At 46.0% G+C, this 14581-nt stretch overlaps 1 protein-coding gene across 1 annotated transcript in view; it reads left to right on the forward strand.

The window, feature by feature from the left end:
- Nucleotides 1-3364, forward strand: part of LOC143287253 (cadherin EGF LAG seven-pass G-type receptor 1-like) — a 29958-nt gene extending 26594 nt beyond the window's left edge. The window contains exon 14 of the mRNA XM_076595198.1: nucleotides 3290-3364. Within this exon, the coding sequence (XP_076451313.1) occupies nucleotides 3290-3364 (75 nt within the window). The remainder of the gene's footprint in view (nucleotides 1-3289) is intronic.
- Nucleotides 3365-14581: the final 11217 nt, after the last annotated feature.

The raw sequence follows: 14581 nt of genomic DNA on the forward strand, positions 1-14581 counted from the left end.
CAAGTTGATCTAACAATTTTTTTGTCTTTGTGTGTGTGTGTGTGTGTGTGTGTGTGTGTGTGTGTGTGTGTACGCGCGCGCGTTTACAACTCTCCTTCCACCTTTTCTCCACATTTTCCATTCGCTCACAATATTCTTTGTCACAAACTTTTAGTAATGATTCAGTGTTTGGATTTGATTTTTTAATGGCTCGAATGCCTTTTCTGTCGGTTTGCATGTCTGTCTGTCCCCCACTCTCTATATCTCTGTCTGTCTGTCTATCTCTCTTTTTTTCTGTCTGTCTGTTTGTCTGTCTGTCTCTCTTTCTCTGTCTGTCTGTCTCTTTCTCTCTCATTTCTATCGCCCATATTTCTCTGTCTGTCTGTCTGTCTCTTTTTCTCTCGATTTCTCTCTCTTTCTGTCTCCGTGTGTCTGTCTGTCTGTCTGTCTCTCTCCCCCCCCCCCCCTCTCTCTCTCTCTGTCCATCCGTCCGTCTGTCTGTTTGTCTGTCTGTCTGTCTCTTTTTCTCTCCCGGTTTCTCACTCTGTCTGTCTGTCTCTCCCTCCCCCGCCCCCCTCTCTCTCTCTCTCCATCTGTATGTCTGTTTTTCTCTTCCTCTCTGTCTCTCTCTCTCTCATTTCTCTCTAATTTGTCTGATGCGAATTTTGCTTCTCTTAAAAAACAAACAAACTTGAAAACCATTGCTTACAACAGCTTGTTAAGGCTGCCACCCACCATAGACATTAGACGGGGTCATAACAAACAGTGAGAACAGTGTGATAGATCTTCTTGTTGTTGATCAGTCTGTGTACCAGTGACCTGATCACATTCCACAAGGAACTGCTTGATAAGCATGCCCCTCTAACAATGCGCGTTGTGTTTGATCGTTTATGTGCGCGCTGGATGTCTCTTGAAATCAAGATGGCAAAACAGCAGCGTCCCTCCGCTGAACGAAAATGGCGAAAGTTTGGACTGGAAATATAGGCTCATTTACGCAATGTTGTAAATCAAATGATCCGCGATGCTAAAAAGAAATACGTGTGCGACAGAATTACTGTCGCTGATTCCTCCAGAGTTCTGTTTCGCTTGGCCAGTCAGATGATGGGGAAGGATGTCCGAACTGTTCTTCCTAGCGATATATCTTATGAAAATCTAGCTGATAAGTTTATTGATTATTTCACTACTAAAATAGAGATGATTAGAAGTAGCTTACAGTTTACTACATTCCAGACAGTAACCAAAGAACAGGTCAGTGATGTCATCCTCAAGATGCCAAAGAAATCATGCAGTCCCGATCCTATCCCACATTCTATATTTTACCAATGTTTAGAAGAATTACTACCAACTATAACCAATATCATGAATATATCCTTGACCTCAGGTGTTGTCCCTCAGTCCTTCAAGCGTGCCTTGGTGTGTCCCCTTTTGAAGAAAGCTAGCCTTGATCACGAAAACCTGAAAAACTATAGACCAGTGTCAAACCTCCCATTTCTGTCTAAAGTTCTAGAACGTATTGTACTTGGCCAGCTTATGAAACACATTGAGATCCTCAGTCTCCTGGAGCCATTTCTGTCAGTGTACAGAAAGGGGCTCAGCACGGAAAGGGCCTTATTACGTGTGGTCAATGACCTGTTGCTAGCATCTGATGCAGGCAAGGTATCCATTCTGTCACTGCTGGACCTTTCTGCAGCATTTGACACAATAGACTATGACATTATGGTCAGAAGGTTGTGTGCTGTGTTCGGACTTAATGATACTGTTCTGAAATGGTATCATTCCTACTTATCAGGTCTCACACACTCTGTCCTTGCAAATGGAAACCAGTCTGTTCATCTGTGCTCAGATATGGGGTACCACAAGGTTCCGTCCTTGGACCAGTACTCTTTACAATGTACACACAACGTCAAAGTTTGATCATCCAACAGTCTGTATCTCATTATCATGTATGCTGATGATTCTCAACAGCATGATTCTACTATTCCCTCTGAAATTCTATGTTTGGCTTCTAAATTGAAAACTGGAATAGAAAATGTAGCAAAGTGGATGAAAAAAACCAAACAAACTGAAAATGAATAATGACCGAACAGAAATGTTGCCTATTGCTGTCAGACAAACAACTCATCTATCTACCTTTAAAGCAAATCTTAAAACTTATCTCTTTAAAAAAAAATACTTGTCATAACACAAATAGTGCTGTTTTCCCAGGCTCATGGCATTGTGGGTGTGTGTGATGGGTGAGTAGAGAGAATGGGGGTGACGTGGGTAGATGGATGATGGTGGTGTGGTTTGAAAGGGAGAATGACTGCGGATTTTTACGCTTTCTACCTTTTCTGTCCAAAACTTTTATTGTACAATTCTTACAAAATCTATGGCATGCAAATTATGATTATGCTCCTTTTTACATGTATGTATCATTAGTGAAAATTGCTGTCATCTTGCCGTTTAATTATCTGTGTGTCTGTCTGTTGGGGTGTAACAGTTGAAGTATTGGGAGCATGTTACTTTGTGAGTTTTATTCATTGTGTTTTTATAATATTAATGATTCTATTTTAGGTTTCTACTACTTTTTATATGCTATCTTTTTTCACAGGTACTGTATTGTAAAGCGCTTAGAGCTTGCTTATGCTTGAAGTATAGCGCTATATAAAAAATAAATTATTATTATTATTACTATTATCATTATTATTATCATTGTCATAGCCGAGGGGTGGCAATGGGGACAAGCTCCCATTGTCTATAAAATGCCCCTCACGGCGCGCGTCTCCAACAGCCTCTGACAACTAAGTCCAGCTCCTAGCCTGCTCGTGTGGCTTAGATATAAGCCCGGCGGAACTGCTACTACTGATAGGAGAAGGGGCGAAAGCGGGTAACCTGGCGCCTGAAAACCAGTGCTTGGGGTAGATGGGGCTCATCAGTCTAGGAAGACAGTTCATCTGAGGGAAGGAAAACTCTGATTTCAAACCTCCGCTGCCTTGCGGCCATACCCACTCATAGGAGAGGCTTCGGGAGTCAACCCTTAGGAAAAATCCGGAGCCGGAGTCCCCAAGGCAGTCCTAGCCTGTATACAGCAACGTTCTGGCAACTCCTGCGACGGCACTGGAACCATGTGTATCGGCGCTTGCCTTTCAAATGGACCATTCCAGCGACGTGGAGAGGGAGGGTCTGCTACATGGGTAACAGCTTGCCCTCCATACTTAGTTACCCAGGCTTTGCGCTCTGGAGAGGTCACTCCAGCTTCGCTTTGCAGCGTGGACAAAACACGGGAAGTAGCAGTCTAGCGGTTATAAGTCTGCATACTCAATTGGCGTAGAGTCAGACGCCAGGGGCTGCTTCCGACGGTGGGAGAGGTCATCGCATCTCACTGGGCAGCTACCGCCCGCCTTAAGCTGGGCAGTCCCCAGCCAGTAAGGTGCTGCCCCGCCACGGTCCGTTAGCCTCACTGGGTGCGTGGGGTTTAGGGTGAAAACCGACAAGCTGATCGACAACTGTGCACCAGGCAACAGAAAAATGAAAACTCCCGCCCTGAAATTGGGCACGTGGAACGTAAGGACAATGACACCAGGCTTTTCTGACGACTTGCAGGAAGTAAATGATGCTCGCAAGACAGCCGTCATCGACAGAGGACTGAGCAGACTGCAGATGGACATCGTCGCCCTTCAAGAAACCAGGCTCCCAGAAACAGGATCTGTGAGGGAGAGAGACTTCACCCTGTTCTGGCAGGGCAAACCATCAGACGAGATCAGAGAACACGGCGTGGGATTCGCAGTTAGAAACAGATTATTGGGGTCCATAATCCCACCAGCAGAAGGAACAGAGCAAATCCTGTCTCTCCGACTCCAAACATCATCAGGACCAGTCAGTCTAATCAGTGCCTACGCACCAACTTTGGCATCCACAGCAGAAGCAAAAGACAAGTTTTATGACGACCTCAATGCTGCTATAAGGAGAATTCCTGACAGAGAACTACTGCTCATCGCCGGCGATTTCAACGCCAGAGTAGGTGTCGATCACAACTCCTGGCCCACCTGCTTGGGTCAGTTCGGCACTGGGACAATGAACGAGAATGGCCAGCGCCTGCTAGAGCTCTGCTGTCATCATGGGTTGTACATCAGTAACACCTTCTTCAACACGAAGCCTCAGCATCGAGTCTCCTGGAGACACCCGCGATCCAAACACTGGCATCATCTCGACCTGATCCTCACCAGACGTGTCAACCTTTCCAGCATCAAGATCACTCGCAGCTACCAGAGCGCCGATTGTGACACTGACCACTCTTTGGTGTGCAGCAGTGTGAAGCTCCGCGCGAAGAGACTGCACCGTACGAGAAAGGAGGGCCGACCTCGCTTCGACACCAGCAAAACATGTGATCAAAGAAAAGTGGAGGAGTTTGCGCGTGTGTTGGAGGATTCTCTCCCTGGCCCACCCACTGCAAATGCCCAAGACCGATGGGAACACTTCAGAGATGCTGTCTACAACGCCGCCATGTCCACCTTTGGCAAAAAGACCAGCAAGTCAGCTGATTGGTTCGAAGCCCACTTAGAAGAAATGACACCAGTCATCGAGTCCAAGAGAGACGCCTTGACGGCATACAAAACCAATCCCAGTGAGCAGAACCTCCAGGTTCTCCATGCTGCTCGCAGCAAAGTCCAGCAGTGTGCCAGGCAATGCGCCAACGACTATTGGCTTCAGCTCTGCTCCCAGATTCACATCGCAGCTGACACAGGCAACATCAAGGCGATGTATGACGGCATCAAGCAGGCATTGGGCCCAGCGCAAAAGGAAACTTTCCCTTTGAAATCAGCTACAGGGGAGGTGATTCAAGACAGATGGAGCGCTGGGTAGAACACTACACTGAGCTATATGCAAGGGAAAATGTAGTCACAGAAGATGCCCTGAATGCCATAGAGTGCATACCAGAGCTGGAAGAGCTTGACAGAGAACCAACCATAGATGAACTTAGCGAAGCCCTGGACTCTCTTGCCTCTGGCAAGGCACCAGGGAAAGACGGTATTCCCGCCGAAGTACTGAAGTGCTGCAAAGAGACACTCATCACCGAGTTGCATGAAATCCTCTGTCTCTGTTGGAGTGAAGGCGAAGTACCACAAGGCATGGGGGATGCTAACGTCGTCACACCATACAAAAACAAAGGTGACAGAAGCGATTGCAATAATTATCGCGGCATATCCCTCCTCAGCATCGTTGGGAAAGTCTTTGCACGAGTAGTACTGAAGAGGCTCCAAGTACTTGCAGAGCAAGTCTATCCTGAATCGCAGTGCGGTTTCCGTGCCAACAGATCCACTATAGACATGATCGTTTCCCTCAAACAACTTCAGGAGAAATGTAGGGAGCAAAGGCAGCCACTCTTCGTTGCCTTCATAGACCTCACAAAGGCTTTCGATCTGGTCAGTAGGGATGGCCTCTTCAAGATCCTTCCCAAGATAAGATGTCCACTCAAACTTCTCAGCATCATCAGGTCCTTCCACGAAGACATGAAAGGCACCGTCGTCTTTGACGGCTCAACATCAGCTGCCTTCAACATACAGAGTGGAGTGAAACAGGGTTGCGTCCTGGCTCCCACCCTGTTTGGAATCTTCTTTGCTGTGATGCTGAAACACGCATTTGGTCCTGCAGCTGAAGGTATCTACCTCCGAACCAGGACAGATGGAAAGCTCTTCAACCTCTCCAGACTAAGAGCCAAGACTAAAGTCCAGCTGAGGTGCCTGCGTGACTTCTTCTTTGCAGACGACGCAGCAGTAACCGCCCACTCTACAGCAGCTCATGACTTGCTTCAGCGATGCCTGCCAAGACTTCGGGCTTACCATTAGCTTGAAGAAAACACAGGTCATGGGACAAGATGTTGACTCTCCCCCAGCCATCAGCATCAATGACCATGAACTGGATGTCGTCCACGACTTCGTTTATCTGGGCTCAACTATCTCAGACACCCTCTCACTTGACGCAGAGCTCAACAGGCGCATCAGCAAGGCAGCTACCACCATGACCAGACTGACAAAGAAAGCATGGAACAACAGCAAACTGACTGAGCACACAAAAATCGAGATCTACAGAGCCTGCGTCGTGAGCACCCTCCTGTATGGCAGCGAGTCCTGGACTTTGCGTGTCCGACAAGAGCGAAAGCTCAATGCTTTTTACATGCGTAGCCTCCGACGCATTCTGAACATCACCTGGCACCAGCATGTACACGCTGCTGAAACAGAGACGTATGCGCTGGCTCGGCCATTTCGTGCGCATGGACGACGGACGGATCCCTAAAGACCTCCTCTACGGAGAACTTGTGCAGGGAAAACGTCCCACAGGCAGACCACAGCTGCGATTCAAAGACGTGTGCAAGAGGGACCTAAAAGCCTTGAACATCGACCAGAACAACTGGGAAGCAACAGCCCTCGAACGGTCAGCCTGGAGACAGACTGTGCAGAAAGGTCTTTCCAAGTTCGAAGAGACACTCGCTCAGCAGCACGAGGAAAAGAGAATGAGAAGAAAAATGCAGCGCAGGCAGACAGACCAGCGTCAGACTTCATCTGTGCCCTCTGCCACAGGGACTGTCATTCCCGCGTCGGACTGGCCAGCCACACCCGACGCTGTACCAGAATAAACACCTAGAGCGTAACTCCATAGTCTTCCGAGACTGGAGTATGCCTACATATATTATTATTATTATTATTATTATTATTATTAATCTCTCTCTCTCTTTCTGCCTGTCTGTCTTCTTTTTTTTTTTTATCTCTCTCTCTTTCTCTATCATATCTCTCTGTTTGTCTGTCTGTCTCTCCCTATCTCTCCCCCTTTCTGTCTGTCTCTCAATCTCTCTCTCTCTCTCTCTCTCCCTTGTAAAAAAAAATCGTCACTATCATCACACCAGGTGAACAACATCGGCGGAACCGTCTCCGACACAGTGACGATTCGGCTGACGATCGTCGCAGACGACAGCGACGACTTTTGGGATGACGGAGCCAACATCGCTTGGGTAACTCTGGCCTGTGTGCTGGCCCTGGCCCTGGCCGCGTTGGCCGCTTTCCTGGTGTACAGGTTCAAATCCGGATTCTTGAGATGCAAGAAAGGTTCCGGCAGACTGTAAGCCCCGAGTGAACTTTGTTCGTTTTGAAGTCAGTGTGTGTATGGCCTGTCTCTTCCTTGCTCCGTGTGTCTTCGTCTGTCTTGCCTCACTGTCTCTGTCTTTTTCTCTTCTTCTGTCTCACTCTCTGTCTCTCCCTCTGTCTCTTTCTTGTTTTTCTTCTTTTTTTTCTTTCTTTTTTTTTCTGCCCCATCGTCTGTACCGTTTCATTCGCATTAGTCCCACGCCGCTCATTTATATTCCCCCATACACGGCCATACCCGGGTTCGTCCGTCACAGTTTAGCGTCGGCAGTCTACAGGGAACCATCGAAGCTAGGTCGCCAGGAAGCCACACACCAGAGAAGACCCTGTACTGCTGCTGAGTCACTTCGGTGGTGGTCAGTGGTGCCTGTTCTGATTTAACGTACTTAGCACACCACCTACTTAGCCCCCTACTAAAGACAATAATGGCTTAGTCGCGGAGCCAGACTGAGTGAGCGTCCCTCCCAGAGTGGAGATCGCTACCACGTTCCCCAAACAACAGCACCCCATGAATCTGCCGACACTGAAGACACTGACAGGACTCACACCAAGCACGGAAGTGGAGGGGTATCGAAACTGAGGTCACCATGAGAGCAGGGCATGAAAGGCCACGGACTTTGAGACTGGTTTGTTTATATCAATGATGATGAAGGAGGATGACGATGACGATGTTGCTATGGAGGTCCATTTTGGTTTGGGACTTCGTGACAAGGCTGTACTCTACGCTTCCTGTCATAATATCCCGGCGTTAACCAGGCATGAGAGATACAGACACTTGCAGTGTTGGTCAGGTAATTTGAGCAACACACCCAAAGACGCATCCGTGAAGTGGATGACACTCGACTGTGTGGTCCCAATCTCCCCATTTAAGCCCATAGCACACTCAACTCTGGGTTCCTTTAGGAGCCGGCCACGGACTGAAAAACCCACCTCCGCTGGGATTCGAACCCGTGCCCTCCCAGCCGTCAGTCCGCGACGCTAACCACTTGGCCACGGCGGCTGGTCCCTCTGTCTCTTTCTGTCTTTCACTCTGTCTTGCATTAATGCCAGGTGTGTGTGTGTGTGTGTGTGTGTGTGTGTGTGTGTGTGTGTGTGTGTGGTTTCGTAAACATAATTATGGGCGAGGTCAATCTAACGCTGCATTATCCTTGTACATGTATACGTGTAACGAGTATGACTACATTTACATGTGTATGTGTTTGTGTGTCTCTTAGAACAACGGCAGATAAGTATACAAGTCGGCCAATGTACTAATATCTTCACCGTTGGAAAATAAAGATTCCTTCTTTCCTTCTTTCATTTATCCATTTATTTATTAATTTTATTTATTTATTTATTTATTTATTTATTTATTTATTTATCTATCTATCTATTTTTTTATCTATTTATCTATTCATGTGTTTATTTATGTGCTTATCTATTTATTCATTCACTTGCTAATTTGTTTGTTTATTTATTTACTCATTTATCTGTTTATTCATTTATTCATTCATTCATCCATTTATTTAGTTAGTAAGTTATTCAATCAGTTATTCATTGATACGTTCACTTATTCATTAATGAACATTTTCCAGTCTGAAGATCCAGCCCTCAAACAAACCAGCTAGAGTGACTCCGCGCCCGCGAGAGGATTTCATGTACCGCTCTCCTTCCTATGTACCAGGTGTGCCTTTCTCTCTCTCTCTCTCTCTCTCTCTCTCTCTCTCTCTCTCTCGATTATGTGTATGATGCCTGTGTGTGCACACACGTGTGTGTGTTTGAAGATTTTCATGTGGCAATGTTTTGTATGATTTTCATGTTTCCGTAATTGTAGTCTTTGATTCATCCATTATGTGACTATTATTATCTATTTGGTTTGTTCTATGTCATTTATTATTCATACTTATTTCTTTTATTACAATGTGCGTATGTGTGTGTATGCGTGTGTGAGGGCATGGTGTAAAGAAGCTTCCAGCTTATCCATTTTATCCTCAATAAAACATTTGTCATTGTCATTTGTCATTCTCTCTCTCTCTCTCTCTCTCTCTCTCTCTCTCTCTCTCTCTACCTCTCTCTACCTCTGTCTGTCTCTCTCATATCTCGCACCCTCCCTTTTAGTCCAAGCGCCCGCTGAAAAAGCTTGTTTTGCGTCATAAAGTCTTTTTCTTTGGCGATTCTAACTGAGTTTTCATTGCTGATTTCAAATCTAATGGAGGCCATACGCTAAACTTTGGGCATTATTGTCTAAAAGTGAAAATCCAAGATGGCCGCAATTGAATTAGAGTGAAAGATGTTGTGATGGGTATCATGCATTTAAAGACATAAAAAATGTACAAACTTAGTTAAATAGCATGCAATGAAAGAAAAGTAATCACACTTGATGAAATACACATCAAATATTCGATAAAATGGCTACTTTAGAGAAATAAAGATGGCCGCCATCTAGTTTTCATATAATGTGCTGATCCGCGAAACACTTGAAACCGTTGTATTAAAATCACTTAAATTGTTTAAGAGGGAGAAAACACTGGAACACTCACCAGTGTCTGCTGCTAGTTCTCACATCAATAGTGGCTGAAGGGCGTCTGAAGACAGGTCATGTATCCTCATAGTAGGGCGGGGCAATGACAGTCATTGGATTATTGCAGGCAATTGTTCCTCTGCATTTGCAAAATGCTGTACATGTAACAGACATTTTGGTGCAGGTGCACTGTACTGTGCTGCATCCAGTTTTACAGCTGCATCTGACCAAATTGAGAATTTCATCAGGAGCTGGCAGCTGAGCATTAAGTCCAAGGGCTGGGCGGAGTGTTAACTGGTGTAGCTGCCATCCGTACTCAACAGGATCCAGATCAAGAGGAGATGGCTCCCCTGCCGCTTGCCACAGCACAGCCTGAAAATGTGCTCGTTTGATGTGGGCCTGAAAACTTGCCATTGTAGGAGGAAGGCTACTCAGTTTTGGGGGAGTGTGTCTCTTTCCAGCAATCCTCTTCCTGAAAATGTTGGCTCGAACGGTGTTCAGATTGGCCCCTGACTCGTCCCCATAGAGCAGATTAGAGAACTGAAGGCATGACTCAGAGATTTCCTGGAAAGGTACAGACATCTTCCCAAGCTTCAGTTCACCAGAGAATACTTCAAGCTTCTTGAGGACTGTCATCTTTCCAATTCCAGCAAAGGAAGAAACTGTCACAACCAGTCAGTGCATGAGCTGCCAGCAGATTAGGCATTATGGTTGCATGCTGTCTGATAACGTCGTTGACGCTTATGACATTATGTGTGGATGTGCACGACTCGATGGACAGAGTCATATTTTGGGACAGTCCTTTGGTCTTCATGTGGAGATGATGTGCCAAGATGATGAGTAAGTACATCGGTGTCATCAGAAACAACCCTGATGTTCCTCTGTCCTAATGACGATTCGTTGATGACATGAAACGCCATCAGCACATCAGCTTCTTCATGATACAGAGGGTCTTGCTGAAGTCCAGACCCCATGTGTATGGGGTGTGGGTCTGGCCCAGTGATGACAACATCTGTTCCTGGTGGAGGCTGCATGCTGCAAAGCCGATGTACGATCATTTGTATCAGTTGTTCCTTGTTGGCTGTGACTTTCAGCATGACACTTTGCTGTGGCAGAGGCGACTCTTCAGTCAGGTTGTACACACGACTAGTCCCCTTCTGACGGGCGGTTCGACAGCATGATTTTGTGCTCAGTTTGTAGTATCTGTCGAAGACCACATGTGACACTGGTGCTGCCTGAACTCGTCGCAAAATGGTGGCAACTGCGGCTGTGATGAAAGCCGAGACTTTAACTGGAGCTGCAGGCCAACGTACTGTCCACAAAATTGCACAGCCATCCAGGATGACAACAGTGGGAGGTTCTTGGTTGCGAACACCAGACAGAATCTGTATTTTGTTCTTCAGAGCAGCCTTGCTAGTTGTCCTCATGTCACCATTCTCATCAAAAAGGGCTGTAGATTGAAGAGCTAGTTCATGGGAAAACAAAGTCTCAATGGAAACGGATTCCCTGGAAGTCGCCATAATGGCAAGAACGCGTGCATATATGAACTCAGTGTCAATAGCAGTGTCCACTTTAGCATGTTTTGCGTTCACTTTCATGACTGCAGCCATGTTCTTCACTTTCTTTGTGAGCTTGAGATGGAAACTGGCAGGCCATCCGCCCTCAAACGCCTGTTGTTCTGCAGCACCAACCTCTACTGCCTCATGGACATTGACAGTTGGGTCATCAATGACACAGCCAGAAAACACGTTGATGAGGCCTGTGTCAGGATGTTTGCTGGTGTCCAGGATGTCAATGCAGGTAGACAATGTCTCTCGAATCTTTGCTCGGTCAGCAGCATCCTCCTTGATGCGTGTGTGACGCTCTTCTTTGTGTGTGTTGACAACTGTCTGAACATCCCCTTCTTTGATTTCCTGGAGGTCGTTCAATAGCTGGGTCAGCGTACTTTGTGAAAAGGCCCAGATGGCAAGGGTGGATTCATTGAGAGTGGAGCCTATGATTCCTGAAGGCCCATGGCCATAGCGCATGTAGGTCGTCTCAATGAAGAGATCTGACCAAACTCCATTCCACAGGCCGTCTTGATGGTGCATGACATGTTCCCCAGCCATGAATCTCTTCAGGACGGCTGGATGTAGGCGCTGCATGGATCGGAGGTAGTACAGACCGTAGCGAGCATAGTTGACGTGTCCAGAGGCAAAGAAGTAGGGGAGCATCTTTTCCACAGCAAACAAGTGAAGAGTACAGTCAGCTTCTCTCTTAGCCCGAACAAAGGCCATCATAATGAACACTGGGTCAATGAGGCACTCAACCCAAAGTCTTGCGGTTTTACTCTGGGTGCTTTTGGTCATGAGACGTTGCGTAAGTTCAGCCATGGTGTGCACGTCAGTGTTGGAGAGAATGGGTCGTAGTAACTCCTCAACAAGAAGTCTCAGTGCTCTCACATTTTGTGGGTATTTTTTCCCTGTCAACATTTTTGGCACCCCCACAAATGCTGAGCCAAGTATGTCTTCAATGCCGATTCCTCCCATCAGGTACCCCACAGCACCAACAAAACTCATCAGCATGTGCATACCACCAAGTCTTGGGATGAACTTCTGAAACTGTTCTTTGCCAACCCATGTGATGTGGACAAGTTCTTTGTACAACTGCTGGTCACTGGTGAATATTGTCCATTCCTGGCCAGTGAGCTGTGTCAGACACTGGGCTTCAACCATGGCTGTCTTCATGGTGTCTGGCTCAGATGGGATCATGTCCAGGAATGGGCTGTACACCACATCTGTCTTAGGTTGGGGTTGTTGTCCTGCACTGCAGGCACGTTGTGTGTTATAACCTCCATACTCGGGTCCCGCATCTTCTCCGAGTACCTGTTTGAAAAATGACAGATCTTCAGTTGCAATTCTGTTGAGAGAAACCTGTCGTGTGGCAAGAAAGACCAGAGATGGGACATGTCGCAGGCAGTGTTCTTCTGGCATAAGTGGTTTCTTGTTTCCCGTGTACCGTTGAACTGCAACATCACCAAGTGTCAGATGATCGGACTTGGTTTCTGTTTTGCTGAGACGCCTGATGGTGGGAATATCCTGTATTTCACACACCTGCTCTGACATCGTGCGACCTTCCGTGATGATGTATTTTGACGCTCAACTCTTTTGTTTTTAGTACATGGAGGTGTGTTGTGGCGAAGCATCGTCTGCTAGCGCGCGCGTTCCTTAACCAGCGGAGCCCATATATCACGAAGGGGGGAAGCAGGCCGCGCTGTGCAGATTTCTGTGCCTGTGACATCACTGCGAGAGAAGCTGATAGCATTAGCACCCCTGCACGAATCTAGGTCGACTCATCCATGAGTCGCTCGGTCATCATTCTTGCATGAGAGGGGTTGGTGTATTTCAACCAGCAGAAAAAATTATGCCCATAAGATACAAGTTGGCCCCCGACTGATATGAAGTCTAGAGACCCTGAGGAAGCAGAATCACCAAAGAAAAAAACTTTATGATGGAAAACAACGTTCTAGTACTTGTACATAGACTCGGCTCTCGGACTATTTCTGTATGTCTCTCATCTTTCTCTCTCATCCCTCCTCTCCCTCTTTCTGTCTGCCTGTCTGTCTGTTTCTATCTGTCTCTGTCTCTTTCCCATATATACATATATATATATATATATATATATATATATATATATATATATATATATATATATATTATATTATATCCTCTCACTCCAAAATCTTCGTCACTATCACACACCACACACACACATATACAAACAAGATTGGGAAAATTTGTTTATGAACGCTGCTGCAATTTACTGCATGAACTGATTGATTAATTGTGTTTTTTCATTCGTTCATTCATTTACCATTGCACTTGTGTCTTATAAACCTTACGGTTTCATGACAATAAAATCTATTCTATTCTATTCACACACAAACACACACACATACACACACACACACACACACACACATATATATATATATATACATATATATATATATATATATATATATATATATATATATATATATATATATATATATATATATATGTGTGTGTGTGTATGTATGTATGTATGTATGTATATCTTTATTTTATTGTGCAGACAAATCTCGCTCTCTGACACCCACTGATATTCGACTCTCTGATCGTTGGGATGCTTGGGCTTCTGACGGTGTTTCCGGGTATGTGTGTGTGTGTGTGTGTCTGTGTCTGTGCCTGTGTCTGTATGTGTTTGTCTCCGTCCGTTTGTGTCTGGGTCCTGTCTGTGTGTGTCTGTGTGTGTGTGCGTGTGTGTCTGTGTGTGTGTGCGTGTGTGTGCATGTTTGTGTGCATGTGCGCGTCTGTATGTATGTAAGTGTGAATGTGTGAATGTGTGTGTGTGTGTGTGTGTGTGTGTGTGTGTGTTTATGTAAGTGTGTATGCATATGTGTGTGTTGAGGGAGGAGGGGACGTGTGTGAGGTTGGGTGCCGTGTGTGTGAATGAGCGTATGTGTGTGTATGGGTGTATATATGTGTATGTATGTATATGAATGCATGTATATATATATATATATATATATATATATATATATATATGTGTGTGTGTGTGTGTGTGTGTGTGTGTGTGTGTAGGTGTGTGTGTGTGTCTGTGTCCGTGCGCGCGTACGCACGAGTAGAGTGTGCACCTGTGCGCGCTTTTGTTTTCCTCTCGAATATGACAGTTATTAACTGAGTTGAGATGCGTCTTGCATGGCAGAATCTGTTAGACTTTGGACTTCTGATCCTGTGTTCACCAGTGGCCGGGGTGGGAAGCCTCGTTTCGGCATGCTGGTTTTTTTGTTGTTGTTTTTTTTGGGGGGGAAGGCACTTTACTCCGATTCCCTCAGGTGTGAAAGGGTACTTGGCATCGTTCGGGGAAGATTCAAGAGGTTGAAGGAGAATATTGTTGGGCCACGCCATCCTATCCCGGGAGACACTCACTGTTTTTGCATTGTCCCCATAGACGTAAGGAGTTA

This window comes from Babylonia areolata, chromosome 11 (genome assembly GCF_041734735.1).
Source record: "Babylonia areolata isolate BAREFJ2019XMU chromosome 11, ASM4173473v1, whole genome shotgun sequence".
In the NCBI taxonomy this organism is placed as follows: domain Eukaryota; kingdom Metazoa; phylum Mollusca; class Gastropoda; order Neogastropoda; family Buccinidae; genus Babylonia; species Babylonia areolata.